We start from the raw sequence: 27,541 nt of genomic DNA on the forward strand, positions 1-27,541 counted from the left end.
TCCTAAACTCGTGCTTTTTTATTTTTCTTGGCAACAGCGTTACGGGTTAGTCAAAGAAACTTAAAAATGAGCATCAAAAAATAATAAGGACATATTCCTCGGCCTTGCACACACGCAGTAATACCAGAAAAATGCAGTGGCATGCTATTCCCAAAATACCGCTATGCTCCTAAAGGAAGCGCAACATATTTCACCTGTTACACCGTGTAACATGTCTTTCATTAAAGCCTGTGTAAAGTACCTTAGGCTTATAGACAGGTGCGGCTTATTTATGTTCAAAATAAAAATACTTGTAAAATTCAGTGGGTGCGGCTTATATATGGGTGCGCTTTATAGTCCGGATTACGGTAGTTGTAAAGAAGGTTTTGGCCTTCTGTTTGACAAATTAATATCATTCTGTTAATAGATTCATGTGCTGAAAGTGAAATTTGTGCCTTTTCACACAAACTGTGTTGATTAATTAAGTCTTGTGACAAAAATTACAACAGGAATATTATAGCCATAATAAATAATAGTACTTCGGATACTTAAGTATATTTAAAGGCAAATACTTTTGTACTTTTACTCAAGTGAATGTTTGAAGGGAGCACTTTTACTGCAGTAATATTTTACCTACTTTATCTCTTCTTTTACTCCAGTACATGGTTTGTGTACTTCTTCTACCACTGATAATGACACGTTATTTTAAGTCTTTAAAGGAAAATTACATCCTGTACAACTTGCATGTTGTTATTAAAATTTTAACATGTTTTTCAGTAGCAACTTATTATTTTTTTTGTTTCATCAGCGGTATTTTCACTTCGGTTATGGTTTTCTACATTAACCACAATTCTGTTGACTGTCTATTTATAATGGTGCAGTAGGTTTTGGTTCTTGCTTTACAGCTGCCCACATATTATGCTGATCTCGCTGTGTTTGTTATCGTGTAAGATTAATAACCAGTCAGGCAAGTCTCTGCCTTTCATTGGAATTAAAATCTCTGGAATGTTGGGTTTAATGTATGGTATCTTCTAAGCTGCATTTGTACTACTAACATAACATTAAACGTCACTGGAAAATGAGTGATGTATAACATTTAAAATAAGCTGTTGCTCTTCTGTTTTCGGAGCTAAAAGTGAAACTTTGAACTGTGTAACTTATGCTTGAGTTTGCCCCGTTGTGTTATAGCCACACTGAATTGGATCATGTTATCCTGAATTATCCTGAGTGATTTAACGTCTTCGTCTATAAATACATTTCTAATTATCATTCATAGGACACTGACTAAGAATACCCCATCAGTCTAAAACTCCATTTGGGAGAGAAAATACTAAGTGGTATCAAAAGGTTTCGAGACTTGTTTTGTAACACGCCAATAGATGGCAGCACAAGGCTGCACGCACAGTCACAGGAAGCACCGACCTTCATATTGATTTGTAACGAGTAATAAATGTGTCAAAAAAAACAGATTCATGAAGAGTCATGAAGCAGCCGTACATGAATTACAAGCCACCTTTAGGAAATAATGAGGAATGTGGGTGTTATACACATGGCTGAAGAGGGTATACCAAGACTGTGTGTTGACTGTTTTTCACGGATCTGCCTGGCTTTATGATTTTTTTCTTTGACACCACAAACCCTGGATTCAAAATGTTTTATTTATTATTGGATTTGCTGCTACTGATAATAACTACAACATCAGCACCAACATTTGTCATGTTTTATACTGGGTCAACTTTTGATGAACAACAAAACAAACAGGATACAGAATAAAGTGTGAAAATAAAACAGGAAGTCAAAGCAGTACTTAAAGAGTCTTGTGCACATTTGCCTGGGCATCATTTCTTGTCTGGCAGCTCATTCATGTTCTCGGTTCGATTTTGTGCTGTGGCAGCTCTCAGGATAGAGTGTAGGTGTGCATCAGCAGTGGTGGACGAAGTACACAAATCATGTACTTGAGTTAAAGTTGAGATAAAGTAGGTAAAATATTACTCGAGTAAAAGTGTTCCCTTTGGACTTTCACTTGAGTACAATAGTGTTTGCCTTCAACTGTACTGATGTGTTCAAAGTACTATGATTTATTATGGCTATAATGCCCTATTATCATATTTCTCACAAGACTCTTTGCTTAATCAACACAGTTTATGTGAAAAGACCCCAATGTTACTCTGAGCACATGAATCTATTAACAGAATAATATTAATGAGTCAAATACGAATCTATTAAACTTATCAGGAGCCCAAAACCTTATTTTCGACTACTTGAAAAATATTCGTGCAAATAAGGCCACGGGTGTTGTGGCATGTTCGAGTCAGGAGTTTCTTCTATCATTTTTACCTCTCAGAATGTTATACTTGCTGTTGAACTGATGCTGAACTGTATGTGCATGTATGTTCGTGTATTACCTGGTGGCACGGATATAATGGATCAACGGGCTGGAAGTGGCCTTTAGTTTGACATCTTTGTTTTAAGGGGTTAATCTGTGTTTACAAACAGTGCTTAATCACAATTTGATCAAGTTCACCTTTAGGCAGGGACCCTATAAGGATAAATTCAGGTCATTTTTTTTTGCAACAGACGATGAACAGATATGATACTTCTTTGGTGCATGAGACTATGAGCCAGTCATAACCTGTGACACAGTGACTCACACAGACATAGTGAGTCATCTTTAACTCTTATGTGGAAGGATCTAAGCACAGGAAGGAAATCTAAACACACCTCCCACCAGTGTTGGGTCCAAACCCTTCCAACGCGTTATACACGCTGCGTTGGGAAATCTCGCGAGATTTTGGTTGCACTTGGAAAGGAATCACCGAAAGATGGCGGCTCCGCCTGATGAGGGGAGTTTGGAGTCTCGCATCAGTAAGTCAAACACTTTTTGAACCCAACAGCTTTATAACGCACGAATGACACGTTATAAGGCACGCTTGTGCTCATTGAATGCAGGGTTTTTTGTTAGGAATCGTTTGGTTTCTCATTGCACAAGGCTTTACCAATGCCAAGACTTGAAGCTAGCTCTGTAGCCAACTAGCTTGGCAGTTTGTTTGCAAGCTAAGATGGACATGCTAGCGAACTAGCAAGTCTACTCACATGAATACGACTGTTTATTTCTTACATGCGTTTTGGTGGACGTTAAAACACTTAATTAGACCTTAAACTATATTGTTAACTTGTTTCTAAGATGACATTGTAATGAAAGACGTTTTGGTTTAGCTACGCTAGCCACAAGCGCTGACACTTCCAGCGTAAGTTAATAGGGAGGGATCATTTCACATGACATATGCACGACTTAACCAGTGATCTAACTTAATCCTTTAACGAGTTTCAAAATAAAAACAACCCAAACCTCAACTGAATGAATACAAACCCGTGTTTCAGTAACCCTTCTTAGGTATTAAAAACCCCTTTCGAAGCAACTTCAGGAGAAAGTACGCTATTTGTTTACCAGTCGACATTAATCGGCGTTTCCTTGTAAGTGTGTGTATATACATGTACGTCAGTAAAACAAATAAACAAAAGCACACATTTTAGCACACCTTAAATACTTCTTTTGGCTTCTATCTATTCAGGGGAAAGTAGCTGATGCTTGCTCAGAAAGTAGGCAGAAGTCGCCGGATGACGTCACGCACTAGTTTGCATATCCGATGCGTTAGGAAGAATTGTAGTATAAATACACCTTTTTCTGCTTAATAAAATTCAATCCGATTTTGTGACATGCAGTTATGGTGAAGGGGTTGGTTGATGGAAACCCGTTAGAGCAGCGATTAGTGATGGTTGGTTCATACATGATTTGTTCATATTGAACGAATTTGACTCAGAAGAATGATTGCCGGACGCGCATGAGTAAAGCATCGCAAAATCTTTGTAGGCCGAGTACAGAAAACAGAATTGAGTAGTTCATCTCATGAGTTCTCTGGTCCGAGTCGTTCGTTCTTTTATCACGTGACTCCCATTCTACACAATGCAATATATACATTTTTATATATTTTTTTACGTTATTGTTACAATATTTATGGGAGTCGTGACAAAAGAACTGACAATAAAGACCAGATAGATGAGAGATAAGTGACTCAATCCTTAGCTGGATTGTCATTATTGGAATTATAGTCAAAGGTCGAGTATGTAGACATGTTGGGGATCCTCTTATTAATAATGTAACATTTTATTTCTAAACAAAGGAACGAAACAACTCTAAAAAGACATTTATTTTGATGACTGAGTTTCAAAGAACCAACACACTAAAATGATCCGATCTTCCCATCACTAGTAGCGATTGTTCTTTTGGAACAATGCCGACGAGTGATTGATCATTTGGACCGAACCGAATGTGAGCTGAAGAGCCATATTGAGTGCAGGACAGTCCGAATAAAATGACAAAAAAATCATCACTGTATTCATCACAAGACTTTTTGGAGTAAAGCCAATGAATGGAGTCTGGACCTGATTTCTTTCTGGCCCTGATCGTTTACTCTTGTAGCCTGTCGATGTGATTTGTGTCAACAACCTTTCAGCCTGTTTCACTGACAACAATTGACAAAGTAATTAACAATGCGCACCTGAAATACAAGAGCGGGTGTAGTAAATGTAAATGAAATGGACAACCTTCTCATGCACCTACTAAAGTGCTATTCAAACATTGTCTAATCTGTGTACACAAATGGGCCACACGTTGTTGTATGCTTTTGGGGGGGGGTTTACCATGCTTGCTGTTTGGAAGAGACTGCATTATCATGCCGTCACAAAGGATGTGTAAATGAACGCTTTTATGCCTATAAAGAGACCCTGTGCTATCAAGTGCAACATTTTTGTTTCAGTAAAGGCAGAGACGTTTGTGCGTTTACGTTCCTATGAAACATTTGAGCTTGCGATCTGATTTAACTGGGAAAAAGTTCAAGACATACAAAGCTTGGGAGATTAATGCTTTTGTTGATGTGGGATTATAGACAACACGACAAAGCACATGTCGGTGTCGGTGCTTTACGCTCATCAAGAAATCCAGATTTTATCAATATGCACGAGATCGAGATGTCTCAGCCATACACACACAAATACACACACACACACACACACACACCATTTTTACACAGTATTAGCAGGACCTGCAAAACCAACACAATGAAAATTCACTAGATGCGAAGTTCTTACAGAGGTAGATTTTGTTGACTCGAGTTACACACATTTAAAACTAAATTATTTGGAACGAGGTATATAAACCTTCGTGCCTTTCACTTCACTCCAGCAGGTGATGAGGCGCAGTGGAAATATGTTGCAATATGCGGAATGTGGCAAAACCGCAGCAAACACGAATTATTCACAAGGTTTAAACAAATACAGTCAGACTTTTGTACGGCCTCCATGGGCCCTCTAAACAAGTGGTTTGTTTTTCTTGCATTTTAAACGATGCCTGCAGGATAGCAGAGTGAGTTTTCTGTACGCTTTTGACTTGCAGACAAAGCGACCAACCCTCTAAACAGAGGGACCGACTGGGACAGCATTAAAGCATTTTGTGAGCAACTCAGCAATGAACCTGAAGGGTGAGTTCTACTTTAATTTGGTTCAAGAGCTTTGTAGCATTTTAAATGCTCACTGTAGAGACATTACACTGTGAAATATTTTCAATTTACAGCTTTTATTTATTTTTTTAATATATAATAAGGTAGGACCTTTTCATGCGACTTTTCAAGCAGAAATTCAGAATTGGGAGAATCCTTCTATACTCAAAAGAAAATGTCTCCTTGCAGAAAAAATTAGAGTCTTTATTCTTTATTAATATTTAAATCTGTTAAATATCATTCGCATGTATGAGTACATGGACAATCCATCGCACAAGTTCCTGCGAAACCGTTAACGAGAAACAAAAATCCGTTTGTAAAAACCTATTGTCAGGGGTGCGGTTCATAATTTTCCCAATGTTTCAAGAGTTGATCATGCTCTCAATTCTTAATCACTTCTCACTTCGATCCAGTTTTCTAATCTGGATTCCTATTTTGTACAGTCCACAGCTGGCCACAAGGCTTTTGGCCCACAAGATCCAGTCACCGCAGGAATGGGAAGCCATGCAGGCCCTCACGGTAAGATCTGGGGCAGTTACCTCTGAAGTTCAGCGCTGGAGTATTGTGTTTTCGCAACTGTTGCCTGTAGTGAGCGATACAGGCGTCTATATTATGATCGGAATAAATGTAATGCATGTTACATAATGACCATTTCAACAAGCAGCCGCACGGCCTGGAAATAGCATATCCAGAATGTTTCCTCGTGTAGTACAAAGATACGGGTTTCAAGATACAGCAAAGCAATATTTTCCCCAGCCTCTATTATAAATCTGAGAAGGAACATTCAGGCTTTAAAGCTTCATATTGCATCCAAAATCTCTTCTTCCTTTACTCCTTTACCTCTCAGCAAGCTCTCAGGGATTAGTTTCTGCGATAATCCTCCTAACACTGTGGTGCTAATTAAAATTGACATTCGAAGAAGACTAAGTCTAATGTTTGTGCGGTGATGTGTGAAGGTTCTGGAGACGTGTATGAAGAACTGTGGGAAAAGGTTCCATAACGAAGTGGGAAAGTTCCGCTTTCTTAACGAGCTCATCAAAGTGGTTTCTCCAAAGGTGCGTCTCATCGTTTTTTTGGTTTTGTGCGACTCCCAGTTGGTTTCTGGTTGTTCAGGGATTTTGGGATTTAAGCAATGTAGTGTATTTGGTGACTGGGTTAGGTGACGCCTGTAGTTTCTAATGGTGTGTGCTCTGTTACAGTATTTGGGCTCTCGAGCTCCAGAACCGGTGAAGAAGAAAGTACTAGAAATGATGTTCAGTTGGACTGTTGGGTTTCCCGAAGAGGCCAAAATATCCGATGCCTATCAGATGCTGAAGAAACAAGGTAACCCAAGAAAGTCAACACATTTATAGAATTATCTGATGTTTTTTTTTTTTAAGATCAGACTATTCAAGTGGTTATTTAAACAACATAAAAAAATGATCTCTAGCTTTTTCTTTTCGAACTCCTAGGGAAATTGATTGCTCACAGTTAAAGATTAAAGTGAAATAGAAAATAAAAAAAATGTAAATAAATATACACAATGTTATATATTAAGTGGATGAAATGTTTAGCAGCATAAAAAGAAATTCGCAGCCGCAGTGAAAACAGATGGGAAAAAGTCCGACTACAATAGTAGTTATAAAGGTTATTGCACATGTAATTAATTATACATTTTGAGGATTTAAAGACATTGAAAATTGAAAAAGTACCACTGTAATTTGTTAGTTACTGTCTAACCACAGCCCCAAATCATATTTAAGTTTTTGTGTGATTTTAAAAAAAGAAACAAAAAAGTTATTTCCTCATTCCTTGTACATTGAACTTGGAATAACCAGGCTTCTCTGAGATATTTCTACATGTTCAGCATTTGCTTTCACTTCTGACAAAATTTATATATTAAAAAAAAAAAGATCAGTGGACATTATAATATATAGCAAATAAGAGCAATGCGGTGATGGTTTTGCATTCTCTCAAGTCTGGATTTTAAAGACAAATAAAAAACAAAGTAATTTGGCATTGGGTACATGTAGATGTACTGTGTGATCCTATTTTTCTGTTTTAGATTCTAAATTTTAGACATTTAATTAATTTATTAAATAAATTTTTTATGATTTGATTCTAAACAGATGGCTGCTGTGCATTTGTAATTTTCACCCCCACTTTGACGCGAACACCACCAGGAAGTCCCATCTAATGTTTTGTCCGTTGCCGAGTGACACGAGTTCCTTGTTTCTCTTCCAGGTATTGTGAAACAGGACCCGGCGCTACCGGACGATAAGCCCCTCCCTCCTCCTCCACCCAGACCCAAGAATGCCATCTTTGAGGATGAAGAGAAGTCAAAGGTAAATAGTAAAGAACGTACGGCTTTGAAAATGGACCAAACAGAGGCTTTCCTGCACCAATGTAACTAATGTCCTCATGCACATTCAGATAAGCTGAGTGGCAGATTAAAGCTGGAACTGAGCTTCACTGGTGGGGGCACATCTTCAGCTTGGCTAGGCAAAGCGTCAAGCAATTGTCATAATTTAAAACAGAATAGAGCTGATACAAAGCGAGCTCTCTTTCCCTGACAGATTATAATGGCTTCAATCGGCCCAACAATGGGAATTTCGAGTTTGTCTAATTCACGTCATATGCAGTCAGTAAATCAGCTTCAGTCACGTGCATGCCGGTCCGCGTGCCAGGCTCTAATTTACAAATTATATGATAAAGCGCAGTCTAATTTACCATCTCACACCCACACAAACCCACATATAAAACTGCTATTATCCTAAATATCCTTTTTTTTTTTTTTTTTTTTTTTTTGCTTTTACTAACGGTATCAATGCACTTGATTTTATTTCAATTTACAGCTGTTTATAACACACGGTCTGAGGAATCTTCGTTCCCACATTCACATGCTTACAATTGATTTGTTATTGTTTTCCCCTTAAGGGCTGCTGAAGTATAAAGGGCGGGACGCTGTAAGGCTGGGAGGAGGTTTAGGAAGGGCATCATAAACAATCATTACCCAACAGTCTAAAACTTTGACACGAGCCAGCAAGGACTGCCCCGTGCCGGTTTTTCAAATCGACACCACCTCGCTGAACTAGCATTCACTTCTGAAAACGCCCGTCTCAGATTATTCCTGCTCTCTCTTTCTCTTTTTTGTAGATGCTGTCACGCTTGCTCAACAGCACTCACCCGGAGGACCTGAGAGCGGCAAATAAACTTATTAAGGAAATGGTTCAGGAGGTGTGTGTGCTGTAGTTATGGCTCAGTTACTCGGTTGGTTTAGGCTTTGTGCTTTCTTGGGACCTCTGATGTTGTACAATCTGATGCCTAAATAAATATTTTTTTTTTAATTGGAGGACAATCGCCAACATGCATGCTTGTCTGTTCACCAGCACCTACTGCTTCACTGCAGACACTAGATAAAAAAAAAACAGATCTTGTATTGCATGAATAATTGTGCATGTTGTTTAATAATGTTAAATACTCAGATTTTAGTATGTCAATTTTTAAATGTAAAATTGATAGTCATAGTCAAAAAGAAATCGCTGTCCACTATTGAACGCCTTTTCATATCTGATCTGTTTGCGTAAAGCTATTTGATCTCAACTTGCAGGATCAGAAGCGCATGGAGAAGGTGTCGAAGAGAGTGAACGCCATTCAGGAAGTGAACGAGAGTGTTAAGCTGCTGACACAGTTACTAGCCGATTACAGCAAAGACACCAGTTCACACGACAACGAGGAGCTCATTAAGGTGCAAAAATGCATGCACACACACGCGCACACACGCACACACACGCGCACACGCGCACACACACACACACACACACACACAAAGTACTGGTGTTCACAAGGGTGCAATAAAAAACTCACTTGGCCTTTCATTCCTGATTTAGTAATTCATCTGATTTAGTTTCATAGTGCTGCTTCGATTGAAAGCTTTTGACTGCTTCTTGTGTAGGATTTGTACCACCGCTGTGAGAAAATGAGGCCCACGCTGTTCCGACTAGCCAGTGACACAGAAGACAATGATGAAGCTTTAGGTAAGAACCAGCTGTAAATCCAGGAAAATATTTTATTAGTGAGTCGAATGTATTTCCCCTGTAATTTGGACTTGGCTAATTTACCAAATATCAGGCATCTCTACACTATACAGCAGCTCACAGACATGTGAAGGAAACATGCATTTCACCAATGGCCACAGTTGGCTAGTGTCTATCAGGTTGACAGGGGTGAGGCAGAATATGCCATTCCTCACACCCAGCAACCATGGCAAATTTAGAGTCTTCAGAACGGAAAACTGTGCTCAGACATCATTCTCAGACATTAAGGTGAGGTTGAGTTGAGTTGAAGTCACGTCAACTAGTCCTCTATCTGGTTAGATCGATATGCTTCATCACTCTGAAGAAGCTGCTCAGCTAATGCCCAGACTAGCTAATGCTCTTAACAGGTAGTCAGGTATCTTTACTAGATCAAGTAAAATTACAAACCTACCATTTATTGACCGTCTTGTGACTCTTCAATATCAGGCTGCCTCGATTAAACACATGCATCATATCTCTCCCTCTCTACTCTGTTCACGCGTTCTTTAAAGGAGGAACACTGTTCTTTAAAAAAATACTCTCTCTGTTGGCGGTCGTGGAAAGTGTAGTCACCTAGGTTGCTTCGTAAACTCTAATAGTTGATTATGTAGGAAGAGCTCTTGTGGCTGAAGACCACAGCTAATAATTTATTACTTTTCTAAGAGATGTAACGTGTATAACTCTATACTGAAAAAGTATAGAAATCAAATTCGCTTTTATTGTGCAGATACTGCTGAGAGGCCGGATTCAATCCAAGCAATGATGTTTGAAGGCTCTCTCTCTCTCTCTCTCTCTCTCTCTCTCTCTCTCTCTCTCTCTCTCTCTCTCTCTCTCTCTCTCTCTCTCTCTCTCTCTCTCTCTCTCTCTCTCTATCTATCTATCTATCTATCTATCTATCTATCTATCTATCTAAAGCGGAGATCCTGCAGGCCAATGACAGTCTTACGCAAGTGATTAACCTCTACAGGCAGCTTGTGAAAGGAGAGGAAGTGAATGGAGACAGCAGCACTATGCCTACACTTAAGGGTAAGTAACCGCACTGATCCAGACACACATTAAAGTAAATATATTACATAATACTCTTTACTCGTCTATATATTTTAGTACTACTATGATAAATGCATAAATATTCCAAAAATTCTAATTTGAATGTCTATGATTTAAGGATGTATTAAAATAATAAAGTGTCATATAAAAATACACACACACAGTTTTTTTCAGCTCTGTTTTACCGATATTGTATTTCGATCGGCAGGGAACAGCACGGCCCTGTTGGACCTCACTGGTTTGGACACGGCACCCTCAGCTCCCACTTTCTCAGAATTCCCTTTTCAGCCCACACCATCACATGAGCTGGGTATCAGCCTGCTGGATGATGAACTCATGTCTTTGGGTAAGGGCTGAGTCACTTTCCACATGTTATATACCTAAACGTATTGATGCGAGGATTGAAGATGCTGCTAACAGAGTAGTTCTATAAAAAAAAAAAAGGAAACCAGTCTGTTTCTATAGCGTGTGATCATGTTCAGGTCGACCGATACGGGTTTTTCTCTGGATGATGCTGATATTTAGAAATCTGGACAATATATGTTTTTTTATTTGCTTTTTGGGTGATTTTTTTTTTTTTTTTTTTTTTTTTTGAACAGTCTACCTGTGGCCTAAACTACAGCTGGCTGAAGGCTCACTAACAATACAGTTCCATACATTTATTCTCATTCTCTCTCCAAATGCAGCATCATATTTAACTAATGAAATATATAACCGATATTAAGAACGAATGCTATTTTGGCCGTTTAGCTTCAGCACAAGAGAAAAAAAAAGGAACGGGCTTGTTTTAATTGTTGCTCTTGTCTTTGACAATTAGTAGACATGATTGAATAAAAGCTACACAAATGTTGATCGCAGCAGGTGTGAACAATGCTGCTTTAGATATTTACAGACTACTGCCACCTGCTGGAATAAGAGAGTTATGGTCTCTCAAGCAAGCACAGAATGTACCCGCTAGGTTCGGTGTGTCAGATGCGCCTCCCTAATAATCGTCCCATTAATGTAAAATATATAACGTAGCATATTGTTTATGTTGAGCTTTAACATGTTTAATATGCTATAGGTCTTAGTGATAACACTCCTAGTTCTACTCTGGCTTCCTCCCAGTCCGGGGATGCCTCCACATGGAACTCATTCCAGGTGAGAGAAAGAAATTAAGAAATTACTTTATGGAGAGATAGAGTTGGCTTTTCTTTCTTTCCTTAATGAACTATAATCTTGCCTATGTATTTTAGGTTTCAGAAACTGTAGACACACCCATTCCTTCAGTAACATCCACCGTGCTGCTGCCATCAGTTTCCAGCTCTCCGGCCCCTGTCAGCACCCCCGCCCCTGCCATTAAGTCCCTGGATGAGCTGGATGTGCTGGGGAAGACCCTGCTACAGCAGTCGCTGCCCCCTGAGAACCTGCAAGTCAAATGGTACATTACTAAAAAAAAAAAACTGTAGTGAAATGTAACCAGTAATAAGATGATGTGGGATCATGTTTATAATCCTCACCGTTAATTTTTCTCATTATATTCATTATCAAAGTAAAGATTTTAAGCTGAAAATTGTCTTTTAATATTGAACGTAGCAGTATATGGAATAAAAGTTTTATATGTACATTGCTGTGAAGAAGCACTTGCCCCCTTTCCATAGAAGAAATACAAAACATAAACTTGCTTGTCGTTTTGTATGAACACAGTTTTTATTATTATTATTAATACAATTTGTTAACATTAACAGTTTACATTTTAAAAACAATTTAAAATAAAATGCCTGCTTGGCTAAATAATATATGAAATAATATTTAATATAGGGCCAGGCAGGATTGGACATCTGTTTTCTCCAAAATCCAAAAATACATTTTTTACAGCACTGTAGTTATGGGAGTTGATATACAGAATGTGAGATGACAGGAATTGATCTTCATGCACGCTCTACAGGGACAAACTTCAGCCGCAGTCTAGGCCCACCCTGCGCGATCTCCAGAGCAAGACGAACGCGAACCCCGTGGCAAGTCCCATCCTAGCATTTTCCCCTGAGCCTGCTAATCTCCTAAACTCGCAGCACAACAACGAGGCTCCTGCACTGAGCATTGTCCCTGCTTCCACTCCTCAGGACGAGGTCTCTCTGGCGAATGTCACCGTGTCCCTGGAATCCATCAAACCTAGTAAGAAACGTGCACGTCTACCGTTTCAGCATCCTGCCGTGGGTTATGATTGTCTCTCTTGCTTACGTAGTCTCCGCCTTTTTTTTTCTCTTAGGTAGCATGTTGCCGGTGACAATCTTCGACAAACACAGCTTGCGGGTCCTGATGCATTTTGCACGCGAGTGTCCTCCGTCTCGGCCCGACGTTTTGGTAGTCATCATCTCCATGCTGTCGTCCGCTCCCATGCCCGTCACAAACATCCGCTTCCAAGCCGCCGTCCCCAAGGTACATCGTCTCCGTGTAGCACTGATTTACTTGAAACCTGCTTGTATACGTTTTCAGGTTCGCTCACGCTCCTGTCATTGTGTCATATACGTGTCTGTCTAGACGATGAGGGTGAAATTGCAGCCGCCTTCTGAATCGGACCTGCCCGCCTTCAACCCCATACTCCCACCTGCTGCGATTACACAAGTCCTCCTGCTGGCCAACCCTCAAAAGGTTTTACAAATTTTTAGCCCTGGTGTTCAAGATTTACTGTAGTGCACTAAATAGAGTAATACTCCAGTGTTTTTTTATACGTTATTTCTTCAGATGACATATTTGTGACCCCCACATCATGTGTGTCTTTCACGCCTGCAGGAAAAGGTCCGGTTGCGATACAAGCTGACATTCGATTTAGCCGACGAGTCCCACGATGAGAGCGGAGACATGGAACAGTTCCCACCTCCAGAGTCCTGGGGGAATCTTTAGGTGGACACAATGACTTCCTGCTGCTTTATCCCTCCGCTTGCCCAGTAGGAACAGCTCTCGCAAAACCCACAGTTCGGTTTCGATCCAAAGAAAATTGAGCCTCTCCTCAACTTCCGCGAATATTCCGAAGAAGTTACGTTGACGTTCCAAATCCGAAGCTAAACACCGGTAGAAATCTGATACGAAGCATGTCCAAACGTGAACGGCGAGCGGTAGAGGTTAGGCGAAGTGGCGGATTGTCTCATTTTATTATTTTCTTCCCCCCCAAACTGGAGTCAGATTCAAATTTAAAAGGATCTGGAACCCTGTGCTGTCCTTTTCGTCCTGCGTTCCTTTTGTCTCACTGTCTTCGATTTAAAACGGTTTTAACCTCCATCTTCATCTTAACCCTTATCTTCCTCTGCTGCCTCTCTGGCTTTGTCCCGTTTCGTGAAAATGTTGATGCAATATTTGCTTTCCTGACAAAGGGGGGGGGCATGTATATGTGCTTGTCACTCATAACTACTTCATCGTGCTGTCTGTAGTAGAGAGAAGTGTGTGTGTGTGTGTGTGTGTGTGTGTGTGTGTGTGTGTGTGTGTGTGTGTGTGTGTGTGTGTGTGTGTGTGTGTGTGTGTGTGTGTGTGTGTGTGTGTGAGCGTATTTTATGATTCACAGGGGGCGGATCTGTGCGAGAGTTTGAATAACGGAAGTGGGTTTTGTTTCTAAGCGGTGACGCCTCTGACATCCTCAATGACAGAAATCCGATCTCTCCTTCTTTGCCTTCGGTCCGATGAGCTCCGTATCCTTGTCACCTCAAGAGAGGATGAGAGCGGTATTTGATTTCTCTCTGCACATCCGTGTCGATTTTTAGAACCAAAGTTGCACATCATTAATTAGCGTTGATTTATTCGTCAGATTGCGTGCATCGTCTGGTGACCGACCGAATCCGATAGGAAGAGGACATTTTTTCCGTTTGCCGTTTGCTCAAAACTTGCGGACGTGGCAGTTTTTGGAACAGCAGATAATCTCGAATTTGGAAGAGCGTAAATTAAAGCCTTTTTATTTTGTCCAGTCAGAATCTGTTTGTGGATTCAGGATTTGTGCTTCATTTTAAAAACCGCCTTCTGCTTTCCATTAACGAGTTTTGAGCAAATTAGGGTGTGGTTGACTTTTATCAATACGGGGAAAACGTATAAACGGTTGGGGTACTCGCACACTACAGGTGCAGTCGGATTGAGATAAGGTTGGTCTGAAAAGGAGAAAATCTTGTACAATTAATGAAAAATGTTTTGCCCTTTTCGGATTGAATTCATGTTGACATTGATGCTGGCGTCTTGTTTAAATTGACCGTATGTGCCTAATCTAATGTTTTACATTCATCCTGTATTTCTCTTTTCTTAAATGCTGTTCTGTACAAACATATTTGCATTTCTGTTTGTCTGTTTTGGTTCAGGAGTTTGGCAGTTGCTGTTAACACTGTTTGATGTAGGTTTTTTTTGTTTTGTTTGTTTTTTTTGGATTTGATTCGAAATGCCGGCGTTGGTTTCGTTTTACATGGCAACAATGAAACAACCTTTCTATTTATTTTGCGTTGAGTTTAATATTCCAACCGAAAAACAGTGCCCCCCCCCCTAAATACAGCACATATAGCGAAGGAGAAATCCTCGTGCCTCTGACCAGTTGAAATGAAAGAGAATCATAAAAAGCTGAAGACGTTTTCTGTTCGCAAATGTGGATTTGTCCGGTTGCGTAAAGGACAAGTCGAACCGCTGCAAGTGTAATGTCATGTTGCAGCCCACCCCGTCACGCTCCAAGGTTACGCCTTCAGCCCGAAGTCATACTCGCCCTCCTGGTTCTGTTCCCGAGTCTGACTGTAAATAGTATACGTATTGCAATTATGTACATTTGCCAAAAAAATGGAAAAACTACAGAGAACGAATAATAAATATGGAAGAGAGCAGAGAATGTAGTGCAAATATGTATTTAAGGGAAATAAAGTTATTCTTTTTCTTGGGGGTTTAAAAATGGATTTTTTTCCGCGCATTAAGTTTACTGCTTAAAACACAATCCCCAATTGTGGAGGACATTTAAAGTGTTCATGCTGTTCACACTTGTGTGCACAAACCATGTACTTCAGTTAAACACTAGAAAAAATATTACTCCAGAAGTATTTGCCCCCAAAGGTACTTAAGTATCCAAACTATGATTTATTATAGTTTAATGTTCCTTTTATCATTTGTCATAAAACTCTTTGCTTAATCAACTCAGCTAATGTGAAAAGACTGTTACTCTCAGCACAACAAACTATTAATAGAAATATTATTGAGTCAAACACTGATATCTTTTATAATTATGAGCTTAAAACCTTTTCATCTACTTAAAAGAAATCTTAGAATAGTGCTGCCTCACATCCTGCATTCATAAATCAATGCTTGTACTAAAACATGGTGTAGACATAAAAATGTAGGGCTTTCTACTATTATTAATGTTGAAACTCATAGCATGGACTCAGTAACACATCATGTACCTGACAATGTTTTGGTTTTTTTTCACCCAGGGCAACCACCTTTATTAAAAAACAAAGTAGAAATAATCAAAACAGCATACAAATGTTTCCCTATCTTAAATCAGCCTATGGTATTTCACTGGCATGTTCACAAAAATGGCTGCCATAAGAATGATGAATGTACTCATTAGACAAACACAAATAAAATGCTAAAAGCAAGCTGATGGGAGAAATGCATATACATTAATGTTAAATAGTAGAAAGCAATTAAAAAAAAAAAGTTTCCAAAGGCTGAAGCTAGAAAAGCTAAATATCATCAATAGGAAAGCAACCTGCAGAAGTACTAATAACCAGTAGCCTAATTCTGGTAAATGTTTAGTTTCTTGAACAGAAATTATAAGTTGGTTCTTAACTAAGAAAAAAAAAAAATCTCAATTATACATGTTCCACACACAGAGTACAATAAGGTGAAGCGGACACTCTGGTTGATAATACAATCTGCATGGCCTTTACCTTCTGCGTAAGCTGAATGACTGACCTACTCAGAACGTGAAGCCGAAACACAGACAGTAAAGACAAACACTGAGCTGTGGAGTTTCATTTACTCTGGTAGTGATTAACTTCCACTACTAAATGCACGAGACACAATCTGGCTTCTCTTTTAAAGAAGTTTTACTTTCTCTGCTGCTGAGGAGGTGGAGGTCCAAACGAGTACGGCCCTGGACCCATAAACCCAATCATGGCCTGGGGTGGTGGAGGAGGTGCAAACTGCTGGGCCATCAGGGGCTGTGGACCCTGTCCGGTTCCTGACTGTGGTGGTGGTGGGGGAGGACCCGGATTAAACGGGCTCTGTGGTGGTCCTGATTGGTTTTGTTGCCCTCCTCCTGAAACGCTATTACTTGACTGCAACACTCCACCTGGCCTTGAGCTGTATCCTCCCCCTCCGCTGCTGTTGTAGCGCTGATACTGATCGCCCGTGCTGTAGCTATTCCGCCCATCCCGGCTGCGATCTCTGTATGAAGACGAGGAGGATGTTTTGTCGTCCCGGCTCGAGCGCCCGTCTCGGCTGTAGCTGCTGCTGCTCCGGCTATCCTTGCTACTGCTGCTTCCACTTCCCCCGGCTGAGCGCAGGCGTCTATCGCACTCATCCTGGTACATCAGGTTGGGGTTGTTGGCGCTGGCGCCACGGTAACGCATTCTTCCCCCTAAGAGATGTCAGAACTTTGAATTAACTTGGTTTGACCATAGTTCGTATTTAGCATGGCTGTATTTGGACTTGGTTATCTCCATACTAAGTCCATTCATTTTGTACTCTGAATCAGATCAAAGATAATAGCTTTTTTTAAAGGCTCTATTGCATTCTATTACTTGTAAAAGCACCAAGATGCATTCATCGTTCATAACATTATGACCACCTGCCTGATATTGCGTTGGTCACCTTTTGATGCCAAAAGAGTTCTGACCCATCAAACATTAACAGCATTAACTACTTCAGCAATTTGAACTACAGGAGCTTGTCTGTTGTATAGGACCACACGGACCAGCCTTCACTCCCCATGTGCATTAAGAAGCCTCTGCTGCCCACGACCCTGTTGCCGGTTCACCACTGTTCCTTTCTCTGACCACTGCAGACCAGGAACAGCCCACAAGAGCTGCAGTGTCGGAGATGCTCTGATCCAGTTGTCTAGACATCACAATTTGTCAAACTCGCTCAAAACCTTACGTTTGCCCATTTTTCCTGCTTCTAACATCAACTTTAAGGACAAATTGTTCACTTGCTGCCTAATAAATCCCACCCACTAACAGGTACCATGATGAAGCGGTAGTCAGTGTTATTCACTTGACAAGTCATAATGGTATGTCTGATTGTTCTCACCTCCTGACCCACGCCCAGAGTCGACCAGCTGCAAAAGTTTGGGATTGATGGCCTGCCGGGCTTCCTCCAGAACCCGGACCAGGTCACGAGCCTGCCGCAGGTTTCCGGGTGTAAAGAATGTGTAGGCTGTGCCTTTGTTGGTGCTACGGGCGGTGCGCCCAATACGGTGAACGTAATCCTCGGAGGAGTTCGGGTAGTCGTAGTTAATGACGAACTTCACATCTTCCACATCTTTAAGTGTGTAATAGGCAAAGGATCGTGTGAAAGGAAAATTATCAGGGGAAGAATAATAAAAAGTTAAAAACGACATAAGTACGAATATTCAAGCTACAGTTATAACCACATGGTGCAGTATTAGAGATTAACAATGGAATATCATAAAAAGTACAAGCTACAGGGACTTACCTGTTACCTGGAAAAGGGTGGCAATAGATTTATTAGATACTATAGACAGATACTTAACAACCGTCTTGTTTGCAGGAACTACGGCATAATAAAAATAAAAAAAAGCTCTACATTGTACGGACAAAATATAATTTACTCATATTTAAAAATGCTTTGTTTATCCTACACTTTAAAGTTAATGAGAATCATTATCATACAAGTATATGTTATGATAATAAATGGAAGCTTTTTCCATTTCTATGTGCAAATTAATAACCGACTTTAAAGCTCATTTTAAAACAAATGTAAAGGTCGATAACTCTTCAAAAGATCGGATTGGAAAGTCTGTTTCTCATTACAAAGGTAGAGGTGGCTCAGACAACACTGTTAGTAACCCTGTAGAGTACCATCTCCTTTTGGCTGAGGGTAGTTGTTGACCGCTTCGCACATGGGTAATGTCTTAAAAATTGCCAAATAATCTTATAAACTCATGTTCAGACCTGCCCCCCTCACACCTGCTTGTTCTCACACTGTAAATATCAAGATTGTATCTGGACGGGGAGAAACTGTTTCTGGAGGCTGATGAATATTTTGGCTAGACGTCAAAACGAATCCTAACAGATGTGTTCAAAACTGAATACTGCATGATCATGTTCCAAATTGATTGATGGAAGATGATCATAAGAAACCACACAAAAGACTTGGTATTTGAATGTTATGAATGTTAATGATGTGTGAAGTGAGCAAGTGTAAACAGGATTAAACTTTGTCCATTTAGAAAATAAGTGCATTACTGTGTAAAAACAAAACAAAAATAGATAAGAGACACAGAAGTGACCGGTTATGACTCTCGTACCAAAGCTGTCAGTATTGGGGGCATTCACAGATACTTACCCTATGTTAGGTTAGTCTTGACTGAGATCAGTCCCAGGTCCAGTGGAGAGGCCCGAGAGGAAGAGGTATATGTGGGCTCACGCGTTCGGCTGCCCCCCCTTCACCCTCGGCACGACACCAGCAACGCCTGGCGGGAGCAGAACCGGCTCCTCTCCAGTTCTTTCTCTCTCGCCGCGTTGCAGGGCCTCCACAAACCGGACCGGACTGGATCCAGCACTCAAATTTCTCTCTCCCCCTTTTTTCTCTCTGCACCATTCCTTGTCCCTCTCGCCTCTCCTGGACCTAGCCCAGGTTAGACTTAACAGGTGCCTTATCCTAACATGTCCAAATAAAGGGCCATGGCATCACTTAATTTAATCAACTGGTTGTTTTTTGGGTCTCGGTTTTTTTAAAATGTAGCCAATTACTTTTATATTACAGTAAATGCTGAAAATTTGTGCTCCGATCAGGGATGGGTTAAAAAGCCTAGGAGAGATGCCACAGTCCTGAAGACCCCCGGTTTTAATGCTGCAGTCCAGATCTAAGATTCTGCAGTCTTGAAGCGGAAGGCTGATGTACGGAAGTAGTTGAGGAGTGGGTTTATCCAGGTCAGGCTCTGTGCTAGCGCCTCACAGAGCTCTGCTGACATGGTAGACGGCAGCTGCTGTACCAATTTAGCACAGCCTGCCTGAGTTGCCATTTAGGGAGTTCAAAAAGCCTGAGGGGAGGAGAGAGAACAATGAAAGAGTGAGATGTACTGTGGATCTGGCAACTCAACAAAACCCACTTCCTCGTCTTCAAACCAGGTTTCGTCACAAAAGAAGACACAAATAACACACCTACTTCAAAGCTCACGCTTCTCAATAGGAAAGTGTCGAGAAGGCTTTAAAAAAAAAAAAAAAAAAAGTAATTGTTTGGACTTCCATTTCACAGGATATTTGGACACAGAGTGGTCAAGAAGGAGACTGGTATTAAGACCCAGGGAAGACAAAGGGAGCCCAACATCTCCCCCAGGTCCGTGTTAGGGATAACAGTGAGCCAGCGAGCCCCGTTTATTTGAACGACGATATTCGTTTCCTTTTTTTTTTTTTTTTTTTTCTTTTTTAAACAGTAACAAGAAACAGACAATACGGCTTAATGTGTCTAAAACTACTGAGGGATCCAGTAATCACCATCTTCCACAATGTCGGACATCTGAAATTTACTGAGTGCCACTTTAAAAAAATAACGAAAGAAAGAAGGAAAAAATTTAGATTTTAAGTAACAACGACTGGAGAATAGAGAAAGACAAAGAGCGTGGGAGGAAAACAGAGAATTGTTCTTACTGACAAAAAGAGCACAGATAAAATAAATAACCATATTAGAGGCACAAAGGGGCTTTCAGAAATGTTCCTGAGGGGAAATTACCAGACAAAAGGAAGGTAAAGGGGTAAGGTTCTTGCATCTGAAAATAAAACTCCAGCAAAACATCTTACAAATAAATCTCTATTATATAAATAATATAGGTATTTATGAGTGTGTGTGTGTGTGTGTAAATATCCGCATCTAATCAGTGCACATACCCAGCCCACGTGAGGCGACGTCAGTAGCGATAAGGATTGGAGCTTTACCACTGCGGAACTCTGAAACCAGAGGAGAGACAATAAGCTCATGCTGGTATGTTTTACATTACGTGCCTACTCAGCCTTACATTTTAACTGGTTCCTTGTGTTCCTTTTTAGTAAAGGTACTACAAGAACCTTTTCACAGACTCATTTCTATTGGATGTACATTATAATTAATAAACCAAACAAAATAAAATTTTTCCTCTCAACCTATTTAAATGTTTGTACTGTTGTCTTGTTTTGATAAATACGGCCATTTTTTTTATAAAAAATAGAGGTTTAAAAAATTCCTTCACTTATTACCTGTAAGAACCCAATCTCTCTCTGGCTGACTTTTGTCTCCGTGAATGCACATTGCCGGCCATCTACACAAACAGGACACACAATGAACAGTTGGCATTGGTTTTTGTGTCTGTGGTTTTTAACAAAAAAAAAGCTCCCATTCTCAAAGTTTTTGAGGCAAAAAGAGACAACTTTTTGGTCCAGGGAACATCAATATGGATTATATCATCCATAGATTTTACAGAATTAAAAAAATGTATATTATATATAACTAGCAACTGTTTCGCTTTGATAGAAGAATTAAAAAAATAGTAACATCATGATTGGTGCAATAACTGCTCATGTACCACTTTTGCCCTATTTTCCTGCTATAATACTCACCCATCTCTCCTCATCCTGCGAGTCAGCTCATCACAGCGTTTCTTTGTCTCGACAAAAATGATGGTCTTGTTCTCCTTCTCTGCCATGATTTCCTCCATCAGCTGAATCAGCCTGTGAAAAATGATGAAATTAGATTAGACAGTTCTCGCAGCACACGGGGTTGGGGTGGGTGGGTGTATGTTGGCGGGGGGGGGGGGGGGGGGGGTTTAAACATTCAGTCTGTGTCCTCCTCAGTCTCAAGCACTTTCCTAAAATTACACGGTGTCAGAACTTTGGCGTCCACGGCAAAAAAACGGGACATTGAGTCGGCAATACAGTAGACAATACAGTGGTGTGTATATGAAGCAAAGCAAAAGGCACTGCAAGACCCCACTGACTTTTCTTGGGGATGTAAATCCTAATGAAAACCAGATCGAAAAGACGCTCACTTATCCCATGTAAATTAATTCGTGTTTGGTTTGAAAACGAGCCTCTAATCGAATTCGATATAATGTCTCACTTGTTGTCTTTTTCGCTCTCCATGCAGACGTCCACAATCTGCAGGATATTGTGGTTGGCGCTGAGCTCCAGGGCTCCGATGTTGATTTGGATGTAGTCATGGAGGAAGTCCTCTGCTAGCTGACGCACCTCCTTAGGCCAAGTTGCGCTCCACATCAGTGTCTGCCTGTCTGGCTGTAAAAAGCAGTCAGAGAAAGAATAAATAAATAAAATTCAGGAACCCGGAAGCAAAAGCACATCCATCTTCAACTAAAAACCTAATTCAGTACAAACAGACAGATAGACAGATAGACAGAACAAGCTGCCAATCTTGGGCCCCTGAGCAAGGCCCTTAACCCTTTTAAAGTGCATGGCTTACCCGGATCTGATCTAAGATTTTGCGGATCTGTGGTTCGAAGCCCATGTCCAGCATGCGGTCCGCCTCGTCTAGGACCAGGTAGGTGCATCGGCGCAGGTTCGTCTTCCCAGCCTCCAAAAAGTCGATTAGACGACCGGGTGTGGCGATGCAAATTTCAACACCTGCAGGAAATTGTTGCGAGGTTTCAATAAAAAAAATTATAATAAAAATAGAGGATGGACTTTACTTTAACTGTTAACAGAACGCCATGTATCGCTGCAGGCATCTGCACTCACCTCGCTCCAAGTCTCTGATCTGTGGACCCTTTGGAGCTCCGCCATACACACAAGTGCTCTTGATTCGAGAAGACTTGCCGTAGTCATACGCCACCTGCTGCACCTGTTGTGCCAATTCACGTGTTGGAGCCAGAACCAGACACTAAGAGGAAGAGTGTCTAGTTATTATCAGAAAGCCACACCCCAAATTTCTTAAAAAATCTGAATTCAAATTAATAACAGGATCAATCAAACGATCGATGACGTGCCAAAACCAGATAAATTACTTTTGAAGAGACATCTAATGATAGATAAAGGCAAGACCGGTTAAATAAAATAAACAAGAACGCTCACAATGGGTCCATCTCCTCTCTCCAGGTATGGCTGGTGGTTGATATGCACAATGGCAGGAAGCAGATACTGTGGAAGAGCGAGAGGTCAAGAATAACTGGCATTAAATAAACATTCTGGGCTCAAAACCTTTTGATGCACTCGGTCGCTGAGAATTTTTCCACCGGCTTTTTCTGTCTGCCATCTTTCTTCAGCATGCAGCGAGCGCACAGGTACTTACAGCGAGTGTTTTGCCAGATCCAGTCTGTGCAATGCCCACCATGTCCCTGCCACTGAGAGCCAGTGGAAACCCCTGTGCTTGAATGGCTGTGGGCTCCTTGAAATTCTGCTGCAGCAATACATCCATCACATACTCTACAATGCACAGAGACATTTTGCACATTTTATCATTCTAAATTAAATATTACAAACCACATTTTCACCAGGTGAAACAACTGCAGGTCCTCTAAAATATTTACCAAAAAACGCCACAGAATTTCGAGACATATACTTAAGAAAGGCCTTTAAAAAAAAAAAAATTTCTACAGAAAAAATTTAACCATAAAACAGATGAAAATAATAAAGAAAACAATAGTAAGATGCATAAGATTTTTTTTTTTTAGGACTTTTATTTTATATTTATATTTTATGAATTCAACATATTTTAAAACCATCCACAATCTATATCATTATCTCAATTATCTCGACACTTGTGTGATGATCGTAGACTAAAAACTTGTTCCAAATAATATCTGCACGTGTCTGTAATGGTGAATCTACTCACGAGGAAACTGTGCATGGTGGAAGTTTGGCACCGGCTTCGGGCACCCAGAGCCCCTGACAGTGATCTCGTTCTTTCTGCAAAACTCCTCCATGTCATACTGTGAAACCGGAGTAAAGAACGTTTGGATACATTGGCAACAGAACAGAACTTAATGCTGTGTAAAAATCCAATAAGGGTTACGATGTTACAGCCGGAAAGTAATTAAAAATTATTTCTATACCACAGATTTTGAGAAACTATTTGAGATGGAACAGTGTATTTACTGACTACATATTATATAGAAGTGGAATTATGGAAGTGATTAATTGCAACATACTTTATAAAGCAGGTTGGTATAAGACTCCATTTCCCACCTGACTCATACGCTGGATCTCTGGGTGCTCACTGTAGAAGTTTTTCTCAAATTTTTGCAGCTCGCTAAGGTCCCATTTCTTCTTCCTCAGTCGGTCTCCTGGGTTCCCAAACTTCTTGGGGGGAGGAGGACCTCCACGACTGGACCCAAAGCGGGCCCTGGAGAACACAAGAATAAAGTATTTATTTCTATATAAGAATCCCTCGATTATGCATGGTAACTCTGAAATTACCTGTTAATAAATGCATAAAAAAAAAAAAATCAGTCGGGTTTACGTGACTGATTATATAAAAAAAAAAGGGGTGGAAATTAGGGCTGTAACGATTCCTTGAGTAACTCGAGTAATATAATTACAAAAATTCACCAAATATTTTAGTTAATTTAACTACACACGGAGCCCTGTGTTTCCCCACGGACCATTATTACTGATGCACCACCTGCTAAACTCAGGAGCGCTCTGGACAGGTAACGCAGAAGACGCTTCAGAAAAATGGAGGAATGGGGAGAAAACAGTGAGGGCAGAGGAGAAGATTCATATGGAACCCGGTTTCTGCTACATTAAATAAAACGTGTGCCTAATTCCGAGTTTTTCCTTTTTCTCGCAATTCGGAATACTTTCCCCTCTGTAGTGCCAGAAAGATTTACACATTAAAAATTGGCTACAATCAATAGAATCGCATCGTATTAAACTGAGCCTCCGATCCCTGGAGAGAACTCGGTCTAACAATCAGCTCTGGAGGAGACGGAACAAGACTGATGAAGCAGAGGAGCCTCACAGCTTCAAACTTCAGGCCGACAACACGGTTACCAGTGGATGCACCAGAAATGTTGGATGTTTAAAAAAAATACAGTCAGAATTGCGAGAGAAAAAGAGTCGGAATTAGGCAAACTTTTTTTTTTTTTCCAGGCTTACATAGGATTCGGCCCAAAGAAAGAGGCAGAAAGTTTCTAAAGTTTGGGATCATTTCAAACTAAAACAAAGAAAACCCCGTACAGTGCGTTACCGTTCATTTATTTACCTTTTTTTTTTTTTTTTTTTTTTTTTAAAGAGCAATCTAAAATGTATTTTTATTTAAGATTTTTTTAATTCTATATATTTGTATTTACATTTTGTTGCAATATGAAAAATGGGTTTAGTTTTCACAGATATGCTTGTATACAATTTCAGCAATAAAAAATTATTGTTTTCTAAAAAAGGAAACAAATTACTTGTTATTTTCAAGAGACACGTCTTATTTTCTCCTGTATATTTAGTATTGCTCTTTAACAAAAGACAAAAGTACTTCTTATTCGATCACTCGATTAATCGTTGGAATAAACGGTAGAATTACTAAAATAATCGAAAGCAACAGCTCTAGCGGGACCGCTCTAGTGAGTCCGACTAGTTCAATAATAGTTTATAGTTTATAAACCAAAAAAAAAGGCGTTGAAGCGGATCAATTAAAAATAAAATCTACTACTACAGCAAAAATAAAACAGCTTAGATTAATTAAAGTTTGTCTTTTTACTGGCAATTAATTAAAATAAAATGTAAAAATTGCAAACATTGAGAAGAACTTCAATTAACCACATTCTAAAGCTCGGTTAAGCAAACACACAAGTCTTTCCTCCCTAATAATCAAAGTGTAACCAAGTATAGGCCAATACAAGGACTAGATTTGCATACTGGTGCTTGATTGGCTCATATATTTTACGATGTGAACACCTTATGGTCACATGACTAATAGTAACTCGGAAAAACTATTTTTGGTGCGTTTCTTGACACAAGGATGGATCTAGATCGGGGGTTCCTCTTTTTTTCCTTATGTAGGTAAAAAAAAAATCAATCTAGAAGATTTAATGTTGCAGGAAAATAAATGTTCTCATTGACTGACATTGAGAAAACTGAAGAACGTACAAATTATATAAAAAATAAAATAAAGTTTCAAAATTCACCTATATTCTCTACATTCTATTTATTGATTGCAGCATAGAAATGAAAAATAATTATATTAGGAATGAAAAGTCAGTGGCTCTTCTTCTATGTGGCATGTTGGGCTGAAAACTGAAGGTCACCAGGGACCAACTCTGGCTCTTGTCTGGGTTTCTCTGATCCTGATACTCCACAGAGAAACAATCCATATTCATTTATCACTTTCCCATGAACAAATGCAGAAGCTGAAATAAGGTAAAAAGTGAAATAAATTGTAAGTCCTCACCCTCTGTCCCGTCCACGGTCTCTGTCCCCGTAGGAAGAGCTGCCTCTCATTTCTCTTGTTATTGACTTTTTCTTTTATCAAATTGTAATTTTCAATCGTATCTCGTGCAAACTAATTATGTTAAAATGTTTTTACTGTAAATTGAATTCAAAGTTGTCGCGTCGTGGTTGTTTGTTTGTTTTGTTTGTTTGTTTGTTTGTTTGTTTTGCAAGCTTTGCTAAACGCGGCTTGTTCTCAAACCTCCGAAAGTAAAACTCGAATAAAACGCAGGAATTCTGATGCTACACGCGTACAAACGTGATAAAAAAGAACAAAAGTCAATCCAAGTTTAACGCGTAGGGAACAACTGTTGTGTTTTGCGGATAAATAACGTAAAACAGGCGCTTTCCATGCAGGCCCTCGAACGTCTTCTGTTACGTAGTTCAACGGAAGACGCTGAGATCAGGGTTGCCAGGTGTATTATAAACGTGTTTATTTCGGCCTTACCTTAAATTGCAGTTTTTTTTTCTCAGTTAATTGAAGCGTTTCTCAGATCAGAAACTAAATTCACAAAACTCATGTAGTCAGTTGTACACATCATAAGAACATTTTTCGTTGCTTTGAACAAATTGTGAATGATTTGATCGATTCACTTAACTGATTGTGTATAATTGTACTGCTGTTTAATACATTATCAATTGTTTGTTATTTTTTTCTTAAATCAATAAAATGTTTTTACAGTTTTTCTCATTTGCTTTGGAGCATTTCTCGAATCACTATATTATTTGCAAACCAGTAATTGCATTCTCAAAACTATTTGTACAAACAGCACAACACATTTCTTGCAAAAGCCTGCACTTTTCACAAAAAGTACAGGTAAAACACAGGCAAAAAGTACGTTCTCAGTTCATCTCGAAAAAGTCAGTATTCGTGCCAATAAACATCTCATTGCCGTCAGAATGAGGAGTCCTTCTGTCATTGTTCACAAACAGGATCATCAAAATGTTTATTCACGCAGAGCGAAAATGCACAAGATTGAATTTCTTCTGTTTGGCATCTTTGAAAAACTCAACAACTTAAATGTATTTATTTGATTGCATATTTGATTTTATGTTAATTGCAAAAGACCAGACAGGATTCACACTTTAACATCTATCTATCTATCTATCTATCTATCTATCTATCTATCTATCTATCTATCTATCTATCTATCTATCTATCTAGCTATCTATCTAGCTATCTATCTAGCTATCAATCAAAGGGTAAGTCCTAGCCTTAAAATAGTTTTGCTAAAAAGATATAAAGCACCAAGCCACAATATTCTAATACTTCATAAAAGCAAACATAAAGAACTGATATCTTGTCATCCCACAGAATTCACTC

The 27,541-nt window shown here is 39.7% G+C and overlaps 2 protein-coding genes across 3 annotated transcripts; one reads left to right on the forward strand and one right to left on the reverse strand.

Annotated features, from left to right (window-relative positions):
* The first annotated feature begins 2,758 nt into the window (after positions 1-2,758).
* On the forward strand, positions 2,759-15,524 carry gga1 (golgi-associated, gamma adaptin ear containing, ARF binding protein 1). Of its 2 annotated transcripts, XR_014530388.1 has the most exons (18): positions 2,759-2,844; positions 5,432-5,516; positions 5,978-6,053; positions 6,491-6,589; positions 6,734-6,857; positions 7,758-7,858; positions 8,670-8,750; positions 9,124-9,261; positions 9,469-9,550; positions 10,505-10,615; positions 10,845-10,982; positions 11,700-11,776; positions 11,872-12,056; positions 12,564-12,790; positions 12,885-13,054; positions 13,157-13,267; positions 13,409-14,114; positions 14,156-15,524. XR_014530388.1 is itself a non-coding variant. In XM_083522429.1 (17 exons), exons 1-17 carry the CDS (start codon positions 2,802-2,804, stop codon positions 13,517-13,519), a joined length of 1,959 nt encoding a protein of 652 aa, XP_083378555.1. In that variant the 5' UTR covers positions 2,759-2,801; the 3' UTR covers positions 13,520-15,524. The 2 variants fall into 2 exon arrangements, 1 of the variants encoding a protein (XP_083378555.1); XM_083522429.1 differs by having other exon boundaries at positions 13,409-15,524.
* A 511-nt stretch (positions 15,525-16,035) lies between these two features.
* On the reverse strand, positions 16,036-26,639 carry ddx17 (DEAD-box helicase 17). The gene is made up of 13 exons (XM_083522417.1): positions 26,180-26,639; positions 23,983-24,139; positions 23,630-23,726; positions 23,087-23,220; positions 22,870-22,935; positions 22,537-22,678; positions 22,262-22,422; positions 21,905-22,077; positions 21,406-21,516; positions 21,046-21,107; positions 20,701-20,760; positions 17,882-18,112; positions 16,036-17,210 (listed from the first exon to the last, which is right to left on the reverse strand). The coding sequence occupies exons 1-13, from the start codon at positions 26,227-26,229 to the stop codon at positions 16,678-16,680; spliced, it is 1,977 nt and encodes a 658-aa protein (XP_083378543.1). The 5' UTR covers positions 26,230-26,639; the 3' UTR covers positions 16,036-16,677.
* Between the last annotated feature and the right edge of the window lie 902 nt (positions 26,640-27,541).

Source organism: Silurus aristotelis, assembly GCF_946808225.1.
Source record: "Silurus aristotelis genome assembly, chromosome: 2".
Lineage (NCBI taxonomy): Eukaryota > Metazoa > Chordata > Actinopteri > Siluriformes > Siluridae > Silurus > Silurus aristotelis.

What these genes read in the sequence shown, in the direction of transcription:
- ddx17 (XM_083522417.1), bottom strand. Translation starts at nt 26,229, where the DNA reads ATGAGAGGCAGCTCTTCCTACGGGGACAGAGACCGTGGACGGGACAGA. An exon ending in GACCGTGGACGGGACAGAGG is followed by an intron (nt 24,140 to 26,179) that starts GTGAGGACTTAC and finishes TGTGTTCTCCAG; the next exon opens with GGCCCGCTTTGGGTCCAGTC. An exon ending in GAGAGCGAAAAAGACAACAA is followed by an intron (nt 21,517 to 21,904) that starts GTGAGACATTAT and finishes CATTTTTCACAG; the next exon opens with GCTGATTCAGCTGATGGAGG.
- gga1 (XM_083522429.1), top strand. Translation starts at nt 2,802, where the DNA reads ATGGCGGCTCCGCCTGATGAGGGGAGTTTGGAGTCTCGCATCA. An exon ending in AGGATGAAGAGAAGTCAAAG is followed by an intron (nt 7,859 to 8,669) that starts GTAAATAGTAAA and finishes TCTTTTTTGTAG; the next exon opens with ATGCTGTCACGCTTGCTCAA. An exon ending in CCTGGAATCCATCAAACCTA is followed by an intron (nt 12,791 to 12,884) that starts GTAAGAAACGTG and finishes TTTTTCTCTTAG; the next exon opens with GTAGCATGTTGCCGGTGACA.